Below are 19,758 nucleotides of genomic sequence, written 5' to 3'. Positions count from 1 at the left end.
GCATCTCAATAGCTGTCTAAGATGAATAATTTCCCTCCTGAGTAAGGACAGATGGCATATGCGAGGTAGTGGGATGTTGGGAAATGTGGAAATTTCTTACCTGGATCTCGATCTTTGCCCTGTAAACATACAGAAACATAGTTAGACTTACAGGGATGGACTAACAACATTTTTTTTTTGTATTCATTAAATGCATTTTGGGTCAAAGTTCATCAGTTTCTCCATCTCAAGCACCTAAACAAGCAACCTGCATCATTTTGTACACGCTTCAAAAATGAATCAGTTATGAGACTTACTACTTTACACATTAAGTGTAAAGTTGAATTGAATCTGGCCTGCTAACCCCCACATACAGACCTTACATGGTTAGACTGGCATAGGCTCATGTCACATGACCCCAGGAGCAAGTTTTAAAGTTGCAGAAATAATTAAACCTGGGCTTAAGAGCATTTCTGAATCAGAACCAGAAATAAACAAACTTCAAAAGTGCACAAAACTCTTAGCCACAAAGTACAGTTTCAGCCACAGTTGCTGTCATACTACTAAAGTAAAGTGCTGCAAGCACAGTTTAATTTCCTGCTTGGGGTTACTTGTAAGCATTGTAGCAGTAAAGTGCAAAACAGTTTCAGAAGCAGCACACACAACTCGAAAAAAAAATCTCCCCAAACATTCTAGTTTCTGGCATCAGGCAGGGCTGCAACAACTAAAGTCAATTGGAGTCTCCTTGGCAAATAGCTGCAGGAGAGAGCAGTGTTCAAAGTGCAGCAAAGCTTTGGAGAGGAGACGAACAGCAGACACAGACAGACGCACACACGTATACACACACACACACATAGCAGAAGCTCACCTGAGTTCTGACGGAGCCGGAATCTGAAAGAAGTTTGAGAACAGGCATAGTGAATGACGGGTTAGCGGGTGCACGCAAACACTTGCACACACTCATCGGTACAAGGCAACACTCCCTCATTAGTGGAGAAGGCGGACGCTCATGTCTGACCGCGGCTCACTTTGTTTTGCTGCGCTGCCACTACCTGACAGCCAGGATAAAGGAGGTAACGAAGCAGGGGGTGGGGAGGGAGCAGGCGAGCGAGCGAGGAGGTGGGGTGTGGTGGGTGGGGGGGTAGACCTGTGGGTTTTGCTCCACCAGTTTCTTTCATTGGCTCCCTCTGGGATGGGTTACACCCCTCTGTGCATGCACACAACCGCATGCCTGTGCACACACACACAAACACACTTTGGTACCTGTGCAAACAGAACTATTGCATAACTCGACAGGCGCGCGCGCTAACTGGCAGAAAGCCACAAATATACGCTCTGTACTTAAAGCACCTGTGCACATGCAAGCAGGGTTTACACATACGCACGCCTCCCTCAGTTCCTAAAGTGAACTATGACCTGTTATGCAAAATCACAGCGAGTGAGCTGATAACAGGGACAAATGCGAGTAAACAATGGCTTATCTCTCTCCCTCTTGCACGCACAGACAGATACACTCAGGCAGCACAAAAACACACGTTCGTTCACTGTGATTGCGTGTTTGCACACGTAGCAAAACCTCTGGTGTATTGATATAAATAAATAAATAGATTAAAGAGCTAGAGCCAAAAGGGTATAAGAAGAAGTGGACCACTTCTTCTTATAGTTATCCTCTGCAAGGAAAGTTCCACATCTCTTACAATATTTTGATTTAAGTGTGCTATGAAATGCTGGTCCACAGCCCTGCATATATTCCCTGCACCGGCAGAGGTTGAATACTGTGTGGAGTAATGAGAGGGCGAATTCAAGCCAACATCCCAGCCACTGGTGTCGCCCCAATCTACTCAGGTACACAGTGTGCCCAGGTGGGCCTGGCAGTGGCGTTATTGCCTCTGCGACCTGATAGCACCGTGACAGATGCCAGGTCCAACAGGAGCTGGCAGCTTGCCACGGGGAATACAAACACACCCTCATGCAATTGCAACAGGCTGTATCAGCGGTACAGCGTGTGCAGGCTGTGAAAGTTGCTTGTAAAAATATTGTGCAGAGGTTTTTTTTCGTGCACTCTCAAAACCTAAAAAAGAAACTTACACAAAGTGAATTTAGTTTTTCGCCCCTTCGCGCTCACTTTGAGACAAACACACACGCATAGACACGCACGCACTCACTCACGCACGCAAAGGACAACATGTTGGGTTTCTGAAGGCCTTTGTTTGATTCCACATGTCTGAAGTTTTCCCTCCATGTCTCTCAGAGCTGTCAGCGCTTCTGCACAGGGAGCTGAGTGACAGATACACAACAGGGGCATAATAACAAAGTCAGGAGTTTCTTAAACTCCTCAGTAAAACTACTATCAGGTTTGGGGAATATGTGCAATGACACACAGTGACATTGCCTTTAAGGTGCTCTGAAGTGTCAAAACCAGCCAGGGAAGCGAGGGAGCTTCAGAATGAGCGACTGCGGTAGCGATCGAATACGTGGATGACCTTGGTGCAGAGGCGCAAGGACACGTGCAAAGTAACAAACCCTCGTCCTGTTTAGAATGCCACAGTGCAGCGCTTTCTTTTTTCAAATCGCACCGCAACAAATCCCACCCATGGCCATAAGTTGTCACAAGACACTCGTACATCAGGTTTTATGCGCCACTTTGCGTCATCTGTCATCGTGTTAATGCGGCCATAAAGGTGCAGTTCTATTCGTGCAATTAGATTTACTGTCTCCTCTTAAAAACATTCCACTCGGTGACGTGCAGCTGTGAGTCGTGTGGTGCGGAAGTTTTGCAGACTCGATCTGGGGTCGAATAAACTTACCTGTTTTTCCACAGCAGCCGAAACGGCCCAGGCATTCTTTATGGGCACCTAGACCACACTTAGAGCACCAGTAGCCCTGGTAAAAGACGCCCCTGCAGACACAGGAAAGTTCATCATAAGAATACATGGCAGTCACAAACAGGGGCAGCAATGGCTGCGGAGGAACAAAATAACCGGAGCTGCGTGTTTACAGGCGGTCAAAGGATTCAGTGTCATGTGGAAAAGTTTGCCGCCTTTTTTTCTGTCAGTTTGTATAGTTTGCAAAGCGACCTGTGCAAATAATTTACACTGACTGACGCTGCAGCGCTGCCTTTCCATTTCATTTAGGGGTGCTGCGAAGTTTGACATTTATGGCAGCTTGATGGTGTAACCCTGAGGACTGTGGCGATCACCTTACTTCCATTTGCACCGACATGACTGTGACATTTGGGGTGTTGAGTGAAATGCCTCATAAACAATGGGGGGGGAGTTGCCAGTTTAGTTGAAGGGCAGATTGTTTCAAATTTGTTACAATTACTAACTTCTTCCTCACCTATTTTAAGCGCCTATGGATTGAGGATGCCAATTGCTCAGCAGATGGCTAAGCCACCAGAGGGACATCGAGATATACAGATAAAACAGTCGCTAATACCTCCAGGAGTCTTCGCGTGTGGTCACATGGTTGATCTGACACGAAGCATTAACAGTAGACAAGGCCTTGAATGTAAATGTTGCTACAAAGAAGCTACTAAGCTCGATGATACTTCAGCATTCAACCAACCATGATCACGGTCTCCTCGTGACCATTTTAGATGTAAAATATCATTTTATCTTTTTACAAGTTCCTAAAACACGGCCACCCTGACCTTTGACCTTTAATCATTAAAATCAAGTGTGCTTATCCTTAAGCTTGAGTCCAAGCTAACATTTGTCACTGTGTTTCTGCTGCACACTGTTAATGGGAATGGGATGGAAGGACAACTCTAAAAAACATAACGAGATGAAAGCAAAGACTTATTTTCTTATTTGGAGAACGAAGCAGGAAAGCGAATGTAACCTCTTAAGCCCTCCTTCTACCTGAAAAAACATCAGCGACAAGTGTAAGACTAAAATAAACAACCTCGAGCTCCGCGAGTAACATTTAAATTAAATTCTGAAATACAATAAGCCTTCTTATCCTCATCACTGGACCAAAGAGAAATTCAAAAGCAACTTTGTATTTGGAGAGCAAATAAGAGCAACTCAGCAAACACCAACATCATTTCAACTCTTTTAACACCAAACCCACTTGAATCAAACTAGTGTTTGGTGGCCTTTTCACTAAAGGTGACAGCCTTTGACAAATGGTGGCGGCTACAATAATAACAGGTACACCATGGTCCCAGTCCAGGGACATCTGAGATGTAAAGCATTAAAACACGAGGAGATCGCGCTTTGTCTGTCGCAGAAAGAAGCCAGAGTGTTACAATAGCTCCCCTGCTCTCACGTTAACCTACAGATAAAATTGATGCGAGGTTAAATTCACAATCATCGAAACTTTAGGCAGCAGAAGAGAAATGCTGTCGATCCAAAAATGGACTTTCTTACATCAAAATTTTGTTTCAGCCCTGAGAATTTCTGCCAAAGTAATCTCTGTATCTCTTCCACAGGCAGACACAGAATGCAAATGAGCATGTGCAGAGTAAGTGTAATCACTCTGGCTTCTTTCTGCTTTGAGGAATTTGGTGTGTTACAATTACCCACACTCTCCTCTACACAAGGCAAAGTCTTGTTTAAGAAATACTTTAAAGTTTTAGAAAATAATCTTACAGTCACAGAATAAACGTGACTTCTCAGTGACTCCATTCAAATGCATACATACAGCTACAGGTAAATGAAGAGCTCTGGAACAATAGCCGTAACACAATACTCTAAAGGAAGAATAACTATTAGAGGAAAAACTTGAGGTATGATAAAAGATGCAGTCCAGCGTCCTAAAAAAGAAAAGATACACTTCAGACAGTTTTATTATTCTGTTGGTGAATCTGCTGCATGGCTCTGTATATTCACAGTGCAATAATCTTGTCCCCGTTCCCCACCCATTGCCTTGAAGAAGTGCTGAAGTGTGACAGACATTTTTCTTCACCGTCTGTGGAAGGTGAGACCACTCAGTCGTTCCCACTGTGAGAGAGACCATGGGCCGCAGTCCTTTGGGTGCCGATACCATTCAGTGAATTCAAAAGGAACTTTGTGTAGCCAAGGCAGAAAAGAAGAGGGGCAAAGGCAAAGTGACGAATAGATTGTTAGGGTACACTGGAGAGGAACAGGAAGAGCCGAGGTCTTTCAAAGGAATCCTGACAGTTGTCTGAAGGGAAAGGGTCCACAGCGCCTCAGTCTTTATGTCTGCCAATAGCCTCAAAGCAGATTTTGTTCTGCTTGTACAGTGTGTGTGTGTGTGTGTGTGTGTGTGTGTGTGTGTGTGTGTTTGTGGGATAGCAATCTCTTACCTAAGCAGCATGTGGCAAGAATTGCAGGAGGTGATTCTTTCAAAGGTGTGCATACGAAATTCATGGTGGTTGTTGGTCGCATTCTCTGGCCGAATGTTGGATCTAAAAGAGATACAATGCACGATAAACACTAGATTCACAGACATCTCAATTTACTCCGCATAAACCAGGCACTTCGGGCACTAATGTAATGCTAAACTGCAGCTTTTGACACCACTGATTCCATTCTTACTAACAAATTACAGAAATGAGATGACATCACTGGTTTCCATCATACATTGCACTTACTTCAGAATTCATATTAACAACCTCATCTGCACCCCTTCATACGTGGAGTCCCCCAGGGCTCAATCCTAAACCCATTCTGTTTTCTTTATAAATGTTACCCTGGGTCAGGACTAACATGTATAAAGGCTGATAGTGTCCAATTATGTTTTGTTTTTTTTTATCTTGGTATGTTTTTACTGTATTGGCAGTGTGTTTGGGATCGTTGCTATGCTGAAAAACTGAGCCACTGCCAATCAGAGGCTCTCCAGATGTCACTGTATTGTATTGGTGGATCAAAATCTGAAAATACTGAGTTCAAAATTCTGTCAATTTTGAAAGACCTCCAGCGCCACTGCCTGAAATACAGCCTCAACCCATGACAGAGCGTCCACCAGATTGCTACAGATTGCTGTAGATACTAACTATTGTACCTCACTACTGACCTCCTCCATACATTCAATAATTTGAACCAAAAGTTTCAAATTAAGAGCTTTTGCAAAAGATTTTCAGTCATGTTCTTATCAAATTTGGCATAGCGCAGCCTACTCCAGTTTTTTCCACATTTCTAAACATTATTTATCTGTTTCTTTAGATACTGTTTGCTACTGAAGTGGAATCTCTATTTTTTTGTTCTCCACTTGTCTAATTTCCTCAACTTTTTTGAGGGTAGACTGCACACCATGCAGAGATGCAAGTCTTTGGCTAACAGCTCTTTGGGAATTAGCTTGTTGTTACAAAATTACCGTTTTATTCCTGTCAAACTGTGTAATCTTTGGCATTTTTCATAGATTCAACAAAAAAATGGGAACAAGTTACGCGTAGGATGCTAGTTACAAAGTGCTAAAGATACCATTAAAATTGATTATTAGCTGAGGTGTCTGGAATCACAATTTGAAAAAAAATAATAATAAGGAAGTGCGACTCTGTGGAATTAAAAAAAGAGGGGTAGCTCAAGACTTTTGCACAGTACTGCACAACAAACTTTTGTTTAACTCTAAGCCTACAAGTTATGGATGTACCTGATTAGCAAAAATCAAACTATAATATACAATGACCAATCTTCAGTCAATTAGTGAATGAAAATTAATTCTTGCTTGCTCCCCTATTTGTTACACTTTCCAATCAGCTGCGCTCTTTGATGAAAATGTCAATTTCAAAGAACAAAAAAGTACATTTTTTTTCTCCCACTTATAATTGCAGCCAACAAACTCCTCCATGGCTACAGCAACATTTCCCTGACACGCTTCTTTGAAGTGGGAAGGAGAGAATTGCAAGCACACAGCCAAGGTCTACTAGGAGTGAACACGAGAGGTGTTCTCGGCCCCTTGGGACATGGTTGCATGGGTGGGAGTACGGAGGAAAGCAAAAAGGAAACAAGAAAAGAAAGACATGTCTCAGCTTTGTCCATATATTTATGTTCCAGAGGTCATTTCTTTGTTTTCGGCATTAGTGTTTACATAAGAATTTAGGTTGCTATGTACAAGTGCTTAATCTCAGACTAAGGTAATGGGTTACAACATGCTCAGTGGAAAACAGGACAAACAGGGCTGAGACAGAATAAAATAGCAGAAAGGGGAATTTCAGCGCTGTCTTCTCTTCTGTACCCGGGTCAACCAAGACATCGGCTTTGAGGTCAACACTGTCACTGGCTAGAAATTGTGTACCAGAAGAAGGAGGTCTGCTTGAAAAATACAGAACTTAAAATATGTGAAATTTGTAACTGTGTCATTGTAAAAGCATTTGCACAGCTTCATTTTTTCTTCGATTTGAAGCTTGTAAAGCTATCCAGTGCAACATTGTGCAGCGTAAACCTGCCTTGAAAGGGAGCCTCGATTTTAAAGACTTATAAACTCACAGTGTGACTTCATTTGAATTTATCTTCAAGGATAGAGCCCTTACTGTGTGGTGTTCAAGCAAAGGTTTATGTTGAATTTTCATTTCCCTGCATACACGGTGTGACCACCTCTACCTCTCGTGGCTGCTAAATCTTAGTCAAGCAGTAAATTCTGGGTGGTTTGGACATAAAGGCAGCGAGTAAGAAAACAACTGTTCACAGATCATCTATTAAACATCACCGTGGGAGCGCGTCGCTGTTTGGCAACGCCTCTCAAGTCTCATAGCTCGTTAGCTGAGCCCCAGATATTAATCAACCAAAGCTCCAGTTTTCTCAGTTTCACATCACACAACACTTCATGTTTTTGATGCCTTCTTGAAGATGTTATTTCACAGATTTTGTTCTATTGTTGTCTTTTTCTTTTTTTTTCATTTTTATGTTTTAATTGAGGCAGAGCCTGCAGGAGAAGCAGACTGTTGTCAACTCACTGCTGCTACAGTGAGAAGTGTAACAACAAACTAATACAATAACAGCTGCCCTATGCCATCGATCTATAGGAAAATGTAGTAATCCACAGATTTAATGACACTGATGTTTATTTAATGATAATAAAACTGATACTGCTTCTCGTATGAAGGGCCAAGAGTGCCAAAATGAAGTAAATTAAAAATATATATAAAAAAAAATATTTAAATCTGTCAATAATTAATTAGAGATAAATAAATATATAATTATTTAAATGTCTTGATGCATGCTCAGTCATCCAGGTAAGTAATTCCCAAAAGGTGATTTACACCTACAGACCAGTGGACACTCTTTCAATGATAAGGATGTACACATCCTGGACAGGGAGGAACACTGGTTTGAGCGCAGAGTCAACGAGGCTATTTATATGAAAAGTGAAAGACCATCTCTGAATCGAGGAGGGGGCCTAAGGGTACATCTTTCACCATCTTACAATGCTGTGATTGCAGCCATTCCCCAACTCTCTGTGAATGGTACTCATGGCCATTTATCAGTGGGCTTTGATCAATGGTCATGACGTGTTTGAGGGGAGATATTATTTCACGTCACTATGAGCATTTAGTAACACATGAAAGGAAATCCTGTTCGTGTATTAATCACCAGAGCATGTCGCATAAAAAGAGATAAAAGAGGCAAAACCATGCGCCATAGTCAGGAGTTAACATGGGCAGGATTTTTTCTTTGTTTGTTTTATTGGCACAGCAACAGGACTGAGGTGTCCATAAGTTGTTGGCATCTGCCCTACAGAGGAAAATGTCTGTACTTTTGTCATCTCTGCTACTATTAATTACTATATTCATTCATTAATTACATATTTAATTATGTATTTATTTAATTCATTTTGGCACTTGTGGCCCTCCATACTTCTGAGGGGGTGTTGGTCTTTTGCACTTTAAAGCCACTTTCAGCTGCTCACTTATTCACAAGGGGTCACCACAGCAGGCAGCGCCGCATGTCTGATTTGGCAGATAAATACTCACATAAAGTCAGCACCACCAACACTGATCAAATACTTCGTTTATTTATGCAATATATTTACACATCCGTCAGTTTACTCAGCTGGAGGAAAACCAGTTAGTGTGTGAAAACAGCTGTATAATCTCCACTGTGGCTCTGTAGATGTCATGTTCATTTCATCAGTGTTGGTGCCCAAAACTTCACTAAATATAACACTGTCCTGCACTGTAATATACTTCCCTGTCTAAGCCTCTGCCCTCAGTGTTTTTCTTTCTCCGTTTTGAAAGAGGGATTCCGGTGCACCTCTTGGTCTCGACAAATAAAATTACTATAATCCTGATTAACAGAATCACAGCTTTATTTCATGTTTGAGCCCCGTGCTGTCACACTGTGCATTATCGCATCATTGTGCAGGACTATCACTCATGCTTGGTCAGGACCTGCAGGTTTCACATTGTAAGGTACTCTGTAGGCCCTTTTAGCATCATTTTTCAGCGTGCAGTGACTCCAATAGAGTTCAACTGGAGTCCCAAATGCAACAAAAAAGGAAAAGTCAGATACAACAGTAAAGGTCAAGTGATACCAAGAAGGTTTCTGCAGGATTTTTCTATTTTATTCTTTCACACAATAAAAATCGGCCCTAAAAAGGGACATCACTGTGCAGGGGTTCTGAGCTGAGACGGGGTTCTTGGCCAAGAGTCAGTGTGTGAAGTTGTCACTGTAGATTGTCATCATACTTATGTGACAGGCACGTCATAATATATAACAATAACTACCTGTCTTCACCAGCTCCTCCCCTATATGCAGTCTCCCATCTACCTAACAGCAGTGGCACCAAAACATCAAATCAATCACAACAACCTCAGTGATTTAAAAAAAACAGATTGGAATAATAATTGGAATAATTACAGATTTCAACTTTTACTCCATCTCAGCAGAGGTGGGAAGTAACAAAGTACAAATACTTCATTACTGTACTTCAGGAGAATTATCAGGTGTCTGTACTTTTACTTCCACTCCTTACATTTTCAAAATGGGCTCGTTACTTTTGCTTTGACATTGAGGGGAGTCATTATTAAACGGATTTGAGCCTAAACAGTAACACATGACAGGCAATCCTGTTTGTGTATGAATCACCAGATTTACTCATTTTCCTGTTTACAGATAAAGACATGCTCTACAAAGTACACAACAGAAAATAGAGCTATTTTTGACTTTCTTTCCTTTTCTCTGCTCATTTTTTACTTAACTGATTCAAGCCGAGTACATTTATTAGAATTGAAATGTATCTACTAATATTATTTATTATTACATCAATATACCACAAGGTTCAGTTAGCTTTGCACAAACACATCAGGTATAAATGTCCTCCAAAGAGCTACTTTTTACTTTCTTACTTTGAGTACAGAGAAAATACTCAAAGTTTTCACTTTTACTTGAGTAAAGAAGCTGAATCAGTACTTCAAATAATAGTGGAGTATTTTCCAATAGTAGCATCTGTACTTCTACTTAAGTACAGAGCTATCTGTACTTTCGGTACCTCTGCATCTGATATTCTTGTGTCGGCCCCGAATCACATCTTCTACTAACAATCTTGGTATTGTTGTTTAACAGCATTTGAATTTTGAACATAACATCTCTGAATTCATGCAGTCCTGTATCTTACATCCGAGAAGCTGCAAAAAATCTGAATCAGCCAATTGGAGATTTTATTGCACCCACTTTAAAGTCTGAATCACGAAATACTGTAAATGTCATAAAATTTGTTGTTTTTTAATTCTCAACTGTTTATTTAACCTTCTGACAAACGTAAAAGAAAGAAAAATTAAATATTAATTTGCACATGTGGGTTTTAATTGTAAGTTTATTTTTGCTACATCTGACACTTTGTGCAATTTATTATTTTAAATGTATTGTTCATTATATACTCTAATGATGCAGAGGTCTACATACAGATTACTGTAACTCGTTTCACGTGAGCTTCACAGTCCTCCCTAACCATCTTCACTTAGACTGAAGTATGCAGCAGCTTGTGTGCTTGTGTGGCTGTATTTCCATGATTATAATGAAATATGAAAGTAACTGTGTGTACTGTGTGAAGGGATAAGACTCCATATAAAAATAAAGTCTGCTTCTTCATGCAATAAAATACTGCCCTTCCTAGTATATTATCTAATTGTGAGTCAGAGAATACAGCTGGTTGCGTCTTCTTTCTTGGCTCTACAAGTGAAGCACTAGTTTGACTTTCTTGGAACCAGTTTGTCACTTTGGCTAAATATGAATGCATTTCTGGGTGAAGGGTGGTTGATGCGGTTGACACCTGATGTTTTAATGAAACGCATCCAAGTTAAGCTTTCTGAGTATAAAGTTTCGCGTTAGCGCACACTATCGTCTGTTCATCTTAGTGTCACGGTGTCAAGTTCCTCATAAATGGAGATGGAGAAAAGTTCCTCATAAATCAAGTGGCCTAACTTGAATAACAGGACTAAAAGCGCTCTGCATTTAGATGTCGTGACATTCTTGTGACGCAGCTGCTCACTTACATGGCCATGCTGAACTGTTCCAACCACTTCTTTTTCAGGTCTTTGGTCTTGAAAAAGAACTCAAAGCCGCTCTGGCCCTGGTTATGAGTGAGGTAGAATCCGTAGGACCACTGCAACAGAGAAAAAGAAAAACACTTGACTCACAAGGTGCAACAATGCCAAATAAAAAAATGGAGGGTTTCGGAGAAAGACAAACCGAGCGGGAGGGAGCCGAACGAGACAGGATGCAGGGAGACAGATGGAGACAAAGAGATGCAAAATGAAAGAGGGATGCCTCGGGGAGAGCAAACACAAAGGCTGAAGGGTTGGAGGGCAGAAGAAATGACAGAAAGAGACAAAACATCGAGGCAGAGCGTGAAGGAGAAAATGAGTGCGAGGTGGCTGGGCCATATAACTGCTAGGCATCAGACTGCATGCACAGACCCAAGTAGTGAACGGGCCTGTAATCTGTTACCATTATCCACTTCAAAGGCTAAATATTAGTCCATTAGCCTCTGTGTCAACACAGGCATCTGGGGTTTTTTTAGACAACATTACAAGACAGATGCTCGAGAGATACACTTTTTATGACTCGCAGTTGTGGTTTTAAACTTGTAGCACTCAGCTCTGAAAGCTAAAAACAAGCCAAACTCACAGCGCTGTCAGCGAAGCACAGCGGCTCATCTTCTCTATTGAATGAAAAGAGAAAAGGAAAGCAGCGCTCTACAGAAGCATTCCCAGTGGACACCAAAACTTGCACTCAGCAAAGATATCATCTAGCTACCAATTTGTAAAGAGAAGCAGGAGGTGCTTGTCTGTCTTTCTGTCAGTTCCTATGCTTTTGCTTGGCATTCAAAGGGATTACACACCAAGGCTTATAATGTCAAATATTTCTTTGTGGATCTTGCCAAAATATCAATTATTTTGACCCATGCTTATATCTTTGTCATGTGAATCAATGTCGAGAGTGAACTGTGGTATTTCAGAAAGATTATAAAATGCTAGAGACTAACTGGTGGTGGAGTTCAGACCCATGAGTACTCAAAAGTCATTGCTACATTAATACATGAGTAGATCAACTCGATACTCATGAAACATATTCAAAATTCACTCTTTATTTTTTTCCCCCGTACTCCTGGAAACACTCCATTAAAGACAGAAACACCTATGAAAATTAGCAAAGTGCCAGCTACAACACACTGACTTATAATTAAACATGTAATAGGCAATTTTTTTGCAACAGCAATATACTGTAGTATTTGTGTTTTGGGCATTTTTATGTGACAAAAAGATGTAACACTGTGATATTAATGATATAGCCACTCACATGTTTATACAACGAGACAAGCCCAAACATGTCTGAGAGTGAGAGCTACATCCCAGCCTCACAACAATTTAGCATCTAGAAAGGGAGCAACTACAAAAACCTTCTGTATTATCAAAAATGGCATTATTGCAAATTTCATTAAAAAACATAATGATACAATTTTGAGGGAACATTGTCCAACAGTAATGTTGACAGTAAAGCAGTAATCTTTCCTTACAACTAGTTGTTTACACACTCAGAAGATGCTAAGCGTCATTAGCATTAGCATTAGCATTTGGATTTACCTTTTTGAGACATAATCCAGCCTAATTTGAACTCTGTACTAGTTGTCAATAACAACTAAAGGACATTTTTAGCTGGTACCTTTATAAAGTCAACATTTGGGACAGTAATCATATGGATGTTTTTTTTTAACATTTTTCATTTGGGGCTAAATTTGCCCTCAAACAATGACCTAAAAGACTAGTCTGGTATTAATGTAGCACTTTTTGATTTTAGCTGAGCACTCAAAAAATTGTGGCTACAAATCCAATCACAGAGCCTTTTATGTGCTCTGTCTGAGATTCACACGTGTTGAATCTACTGGAAGCGATACAGTTAGTCGTAGCCAGGGATCAAATAACCGACCCTTTAGTTAAGAGGCAACCCGTGCTGCCTCCTGAACCCCAGCTCCCCCTCCTGATCATCTTTTGTCCTTCCCACCCCCAACAGGTCACTCCCTGATCCTGGTTTAGCTTGAGGTTTCTTCCTGTTAAAGGGGAGTTTTTCCTTCCCACTGTCGCCCAGCACTTGCTCACAGGGGGTGGTCAAATTATTGGGGTTTTCTCTGTATTATCGATGGTCTTTACCTTACAATATAAAGCACCTTGAGGCGACAGTTGTTGTGAATGTTTGTGATGCCCTGCATGTAATTATTTGAGCTTTGATTATTTGCTACAAAACCGTAGGCTATAGCATTGAGAAGTTGGCTTCCACACAATGACGGTAATTTGGCAAAAGTTTTCTTATTGTTGTTTGCATTTGGCTTATGAGTTAAAGGAGTTTAAGACTCTTTTACCTCCAGATGACTTGCACATAAATGCCGCTGGTTTGATGGAGGTTCTTATTGCCACTTCCCTCAGACACCACTGTCATCTCCATCATCTCGAACATAAATATGCAATCAAACAAACTGCTTTATATCCATCAAGTCAGAGGTGAATGACGCAGAGTTGGCTGTAAGTTTCATAAAATATAACCATATAAACCCATATGGGTCTAAGCTTCCTAATGTCTGCTATTTACAGCATCATTATTACCCAAATCACTGTTTCTTGGAACGCCTTAGATATCATTCCTCATTATGATTGGCAATATTTCCCCCACTTGGCATTTAGTATTCACCGTGTGTTTGTGTGTAGTCAGGCCCAAAGCGAGGTTTAATGATAACACCATCTGGGAGGAGGCAGACTGTTGTAGTCCGACACTGTGTCAGTGTGATCCTTGCAAATGAACAAGACAATGAAAAACATGTGCTGGAATAAGCGTGCACCAAATTATTTAAGAAAGATTCTTTGCAGCTGATTATTTCATTGTTTATGTCGCGAGCTGGAAAGATTTTTTGCACAGAACCTACTTAAGCAGCACATTCGGGGACTTGCGGCACAGACGGCAGCACCGGGGCGGAGAGGTTGCTGTTACAGGTGGTTAGAAAATAGCTGTGAAGAAGCAAGTTGAGTCAATTTTGTGAACTCGCATTTAACTGATAAATTGTTATGGCGCTTCATTATGCAGAACTAGCGCTGTTAATTGGTTTGTCAGGAGTCCAACGCGGTTTCGGAGCTTTGCTGACTCAGTCGTAAAGAGGCGATAATGGGCTCAACAGTGCAAGACTTGCCTCCATTATAGCTGACTGGTTGTTATATCAGATTGTTGTTTTGTTCTGTTTTGTTTTACAGCATAATAATAAGCAAGTTTTGTTATTATTTTATTACTTTTTCACATCGTCTATTACAGCAGCAGAAAAGCCACAATGTAGAATGAAGTCGTGCTGAGACAGACTCGATGGCACGGAGCCCTGGGTGAAATTAAATGTCATCTAAAGCTCTTTTTAGCTGTTATAAAATCACTGTAACTCACAGCTTAAAGTGGGTTATTGCTTTCTGAAAGATGATAACACGCCATAAAATTAAAAGCTAAATGTTCAGGGCATATTTTCTTATTCAGTTAATGAAGCGGATCAGTGCGGCTTCAACGGGACTTAGTCACAATCATACTTCTCTGTCAGCTGTGATGTGTCAGGTCAGTTGACTGACATTTTCTTCCACAAGTCAGTCTTCAGCCTAATCAACCAGTTTTTAAAGCGCTTAACACGCTTGTTTTTGTGCAGCTGTGAGGAATAAACCTCACAGCTGGTAGAGACATAAAATGCCAGCATTGGTTCATTTTTGACAGCTCGATTGAATTGTGGCGAATGTTTCCGCGTGTCTGTGGTACAACATCACCACTGTGGCTTTGCCAAAAGTGGAACAGAGTTACTTCTTTTGGAACCAAAGAAAGATAAAACAAAAAGAAAAAAAAGTCTGAAAGGACTGAGAAATGCCAATATCTTTCCTGAAAGTAGAAAAGCATGTTCCTTGGCAGGTACATGCTAGCTGAATACACCTGAGAGACTTATTCATGAGCAGTGTGGGGGCCTGGCCATGTTCTACAACATTAGAATTTCCTCATGTCTTTACATAATAAAATCTGAACACATCTTCTCAATATTGATGCACCATTGTGTTTACTGTATTACTCCTGAGTGATTGGTATATGTGATGTGATGAAGTATTTGTTCACTTTCCCAGTTCCCTGACCTGATATTGAACTGCTTCTCAAATACCATTAAACACTGCTGGTGGTCATTCAACAGCCAGCTCTTTCTTACACTGAACGCCTGTCAAACATAAGTACACCTTACATCTAATAGTATTAATTAACATTATGTAGTATAGAGTCATGCGTACAAAGATTCTCAGTTACCTGTGTTTTATTGAGACATGACAAATCCGAATGTCTGCAACAAAACAGCCCGGTGTTATTTTGGCTCTGCAAAAACCTCATTTAAAATCACGTTTACCTCTTGTCCCTATTTATAACCACATACTTTTATTATTATTGTTCAAAGATTTTAGAAAAGTATGGCTGATGCCAAAGAAGGGCCTGGGTTTGAATCCACTGGCTGGAGCCTTTCTGTGTGAAGTTTGCACGTTCGCTCTGTGCCTTCATCCAACACTATTCATTCAATTTAGTTCAACAGTTGCCTCAAGACACTTTATTTTGTAAGGTAAAGAACCTACAATAATCAGATGACCCCTGTGAGCAGGTACTTGGTGACAGTGGGAAGGAAAAACACCCTTTTAACAGGAAACAGTGCAAAGTTGTGCATGTGAGCGGCTGCCTCACTCTCTGCGTTAGCCCTGTGACAGAGTGGTGACCTGTCCAGTGTGCACCCTGCCTCTTGCCCTGTGACAGCTAGACTAGGATCCCACATCAGCTCTTCATGGGCCCTTCAGTTTTCCACTCCGTGAAAGCTTTTCTTATTCAGATTTCTTGAAATCATTAGAGCCACACTGCTTTATGAGCTGTAATTTCTGCACTTTGTGACTGCAGCAGATGCCCATATAGATCCAGGTTCAGCTCATTGCTAGTGATTTACCAATTCAATATTTGGATCAGATACTGGTTCAGTCCAGACTCACAAAGCTTGATACAGTCTCTGACACAAGAGGGGGCCGATCTATTCTTCAGTTCTGTATTCTGTGTTTGCTAAGCAGCAATGCACCACTCGTTAGTGGGAGAGCTCACATAGCGAGGTAACATTAAAGGGGTTGTGGTTTGGAGGCATTTTCACACCTACGATACCAATGGTTCTCCTTCATATGTTTGCAGTAGTTTTTCATTTAAGTGCACGCTGTGGTCAAGCAAGTCGACAAAACTTGAAAGCTATAATGATTTCCCTATTGGCCTCTCTCTCTCTTGTTTGGTTTGGTGTAACACATGGGAAGCTTTTATTACACCTGCAGTAACATAACGTTTGTCATCAACTCGATTAATATCGATTCACTACACCTGTCTGCTGTCAGCTACACGTGACATGCCAGTGTGTGTGTGAACAGGTTCACTCACACCAACAGCAAAGCTAAAGTAAGAAGCTAAAGCTAAAGCACGATTGTTTACTATTTAATAATGATACAAATTCAGTAAATGCATCTTGGACATATTTATTGACTGTTCGTGTCTGTGTGTGCGCAGACCTTTCGGTTCTCTTTGTCCGACGTGGGATTGTTGGTGACTTTGAAGAGGTGCAAGTCGATCACTTCTTTCATCTCGTAGTTGTCTCCTCGCCGCTTACAAACAATGACCGCAGCGTCAAACAGGAAGATGTGCCTGCAATCCAAAAATGTTCCAGTAAATTCAAGCACATCTCACTTAGTAGTTCATGTTATTCACACCGAGGAGTTGTGTCAAATTCAGTATTTAAGGCAAAAAGTGATTTTTATGATTCGAACAAGCTTGAAGGTCAATATTTGGTATGACCACCTTTATTCTTCAACACAGACTGAACTCTCTTTTTTTAAAGTCTTCAGGAATCGTTCTCCAGGCTTCTTGGAGGACATCCTCAGCTCTTCGTTAGACACGGGCTGCCTTTTGTTTTACTCTCTCTCAACATGATCATACTCTGTTTCAATAACGTCGAGGTCTGTGCTTGTGGGAGTCCAATCCATGATTGATTGTTTGACAGGATGCCCAACACAACTGACTGAAATGCAGTCCCAAACCATGGCAGAGATTGCACCATGTTTTATTCTTCTTCACACATATTGACAATGGTACGATTCAAAAATGTTACATTTGGATTAATCACTCTATACGACCTTTTGCATCTGATTTTTAGTATAGTTCTTGTGTATTCTGTCTAAGGAGCTTGGAAAGAAAAGCGTCTGGACTTCTTTAAGTTGCTTGAAGACGTTTCACCTCTCATCCGAGAAGCTCCTTCAGTTCTAAGGTCAAATGGTGGAGAGTTGCAGATTTAAACCCAGTGGGAGTTTCCCCCCACAGAGGGACAAAAGGACCCCCTGATGATCCTCTACCTCAGGGGTGTCAAACTCAAATACACAGTGGGCCAAAATTCAAAACTGGAACAAAGTTGCGGGCTAACATTAATATTTATTGAAAAAAAAATCTTCCTCCAGATATAAGAATGAATCTTTTCTTATGGATTCAAACAAGTTTTGCTGAAAAACTGAATATGGAACAAGCAAAGCTTAATACTGAACGATATATATATTAGCTGTATAATACCAGTAGGCCAGCTCTAATAGTAATTTGGTATGGCTTTGTGGGCCAATTGTAATTAGGCTGCGGGCCAGAGTTTGACACCTATGCTCTAACTAATCACATGAGCCAAGGTGTGAAAACGGGTGAATTAGAACTGAAGAAGCTTCTTGGATGAGAGGTGAAACGTCTTCAAGCAACTTAAAGAAGTCCAGATGCTTTTCTTTCCAAGCTCCTTAGACTACGATGACCTGGATGACTGAGAACCTTCACAGACATATGTGTATTCTGGCATATCTCAGCCTCTTCTCCCTGTTTCTCCTCCTTAAGAATGGCTTCTTGACAGCCACCCTTTCACTGAGACCATTTCTGATGAGACAAAGAACCGGATACATCCTTCAGGTCTGGTATCAGGCCTTTACTTTCTAGATTTTTGCAAGATTTTCAGATACCATTCATGTGCTGTATGTAGTAGTTTGTGCAGGTACCACTCTGTTTTTAAAGACATGCTGCACATCATGCTGAGGTATGCCACCTTTTTAGCTAACAACTCTTTGGGAGTCAGTTTGTTGCCACTGAAATACTATTTCATGTCTGTCAGACCGACTCAACTGATTCATAGTATCAACTAAAGAAATCAGAAAAAAAATCCATGTTTTTAAAACTGGTTCTTTGCTAGGGTGTCTGCTTTGTGCTGACACAACGCTGGTTCATCTCTTGGGTGAAGTGCCCTTTTTATGCTTGAATTGTTTGCAGGTCAGTGTTAAGTGGCTTAACAAATAAAGCAAAAAAAATGTTCAGGTACTGGACTGAGTGACAAGCCCTGGAGAACTATTACTCAAGACAAAAGAAAGTCTGGCTCCTTGGAAGCAAAATATAAAGAAATGAGGGGTGACACGAGACTAAGAAGTAGTGCATTTGGAAGCAGTCGGCTTCTGCAGTTCCTGTAATGGCTTTGCAGAGACTCTCAGGCTGGCTGTTATTTTAACAGGCAAATTAAAGTTTCAAGGCGTAGCTAACAATACAAAATCTCTCTAATGGAAAAAGACGCCCAGCCCAGTTTCATCTATATGACTGGTTCAATGTTATTGTTAAGCTCCTAAAGAACAACAGCATAAGCTAAATGCTCATAGCATGTGCTTTGTTTTAACTGAGTAATAATACTTCACTGGCTTCAGTTTGCACAAATCTCACGGGTTTAGTCTGAAACAACACTTTGGCAGGTTTCCAACCGTAACACCTGATTCCCTTTCGACTGCAGTCATCCAGCCATTCGCGGCATCTCACCTGTCCTGCTTGGCTCGTTTGTCCACCGAGGCCACCCGTACTTCCCCGTCAACTTTGGGTCTCCCGTAGTTACTCAGACGCTGATTCTGCAGGCGAGAAAAATGAAAGTTATCTGGAGGAAAGACATTCTGAAAAGCTGTCAGTCATTATCTCAAAGAAAGCTGTACCTTACCAGATTTTCAATGGATTTCTGGTACTGATCTATTTCTCGCAATGTCTCGTTGTCCCTCTTGACTTCGTTAACATACTGCGCCAAATCCTACACACACACACACACACACACACGCACACACAAAGGAAAACAAAGACGCATCTTTTAACTTACTTACATACGGTACAGAGTATCCAGCTGTGCCGAGGAGTTTGTTTCTTTCATGTGCAGTTTCATGTCTCTCTCTTCCAAAAAGATCTTGTGCAATGAAATAAACTTGACTTTAATTAAGCTGAGCGTTCAGCTTTACTGAACAGATTTTCAGGGTTACAAAATTAG

At 41.0% G+C, this 19,758-nt stretch overlaps 1 protein-coding gene across 2 annotated transcripts in view; it reads right to left on the bottom strand.

Annotated features, from left to right (window-relative positions):
- vav3a (vav guanine nucleotide exchange factor 3a) overlaps positions 1-19,758 on the bottom strand; it is a 95,274-nt gene that overhangs the window by 22,522 nt on the left and 52,994 nt on the right. For both annotated transcript variants that reach the window (XM_087846000.1, XM_035914588.2), the window contains exons 12-19: positions 19,441-19,527; positions 19,269-19,354; positions 16,961-17,093; positions 11,378-11,487; positions 5,252-5,353; positions 2,787-2,878; positions 848-870; positions 101-119 (exon numbers count right to left, since the gene is read on the bottom strand). In XM_087846000.1, the coding sequence (XP_087702126.1) occupies positions 101-119; positions 848-870; positions 2,787-2,878; positions 5,252-5,353; positions 11,378-11,487; positions 16,961-17,093; positions 19,269-19,354; positions 19,441-19,527 (652 nt within the window). The remainder of the gene's footprint in view (positions 1-100; positions 120-847; positions 871-2,786; positions 2,879-5,251; positions 5,354-11,377; positions 11,488-16,960; positions 17,094-19,268; positions 19,355-19,440; positions 19,528-19,758) is intronic.

This window comes from Neolamprologus brichardi, chromosome 9 (genome assembly GCF_056152115.1).
Source record: "Neolamprologus brichardi isolate AB-2024 chromosome 9, ASM5615211v1, whole genome shotgun sequence".
NCBI classification, from domain to species: Eukaryota; Metazoa; Chordata; class Actinopteri; order Cichliformes; family Cichlidae; genus Neolamprologus; species Neolamprologus brichardi.
This window is presented reverse-complemented; position numbering and strand designations above follow the sequence as displayed.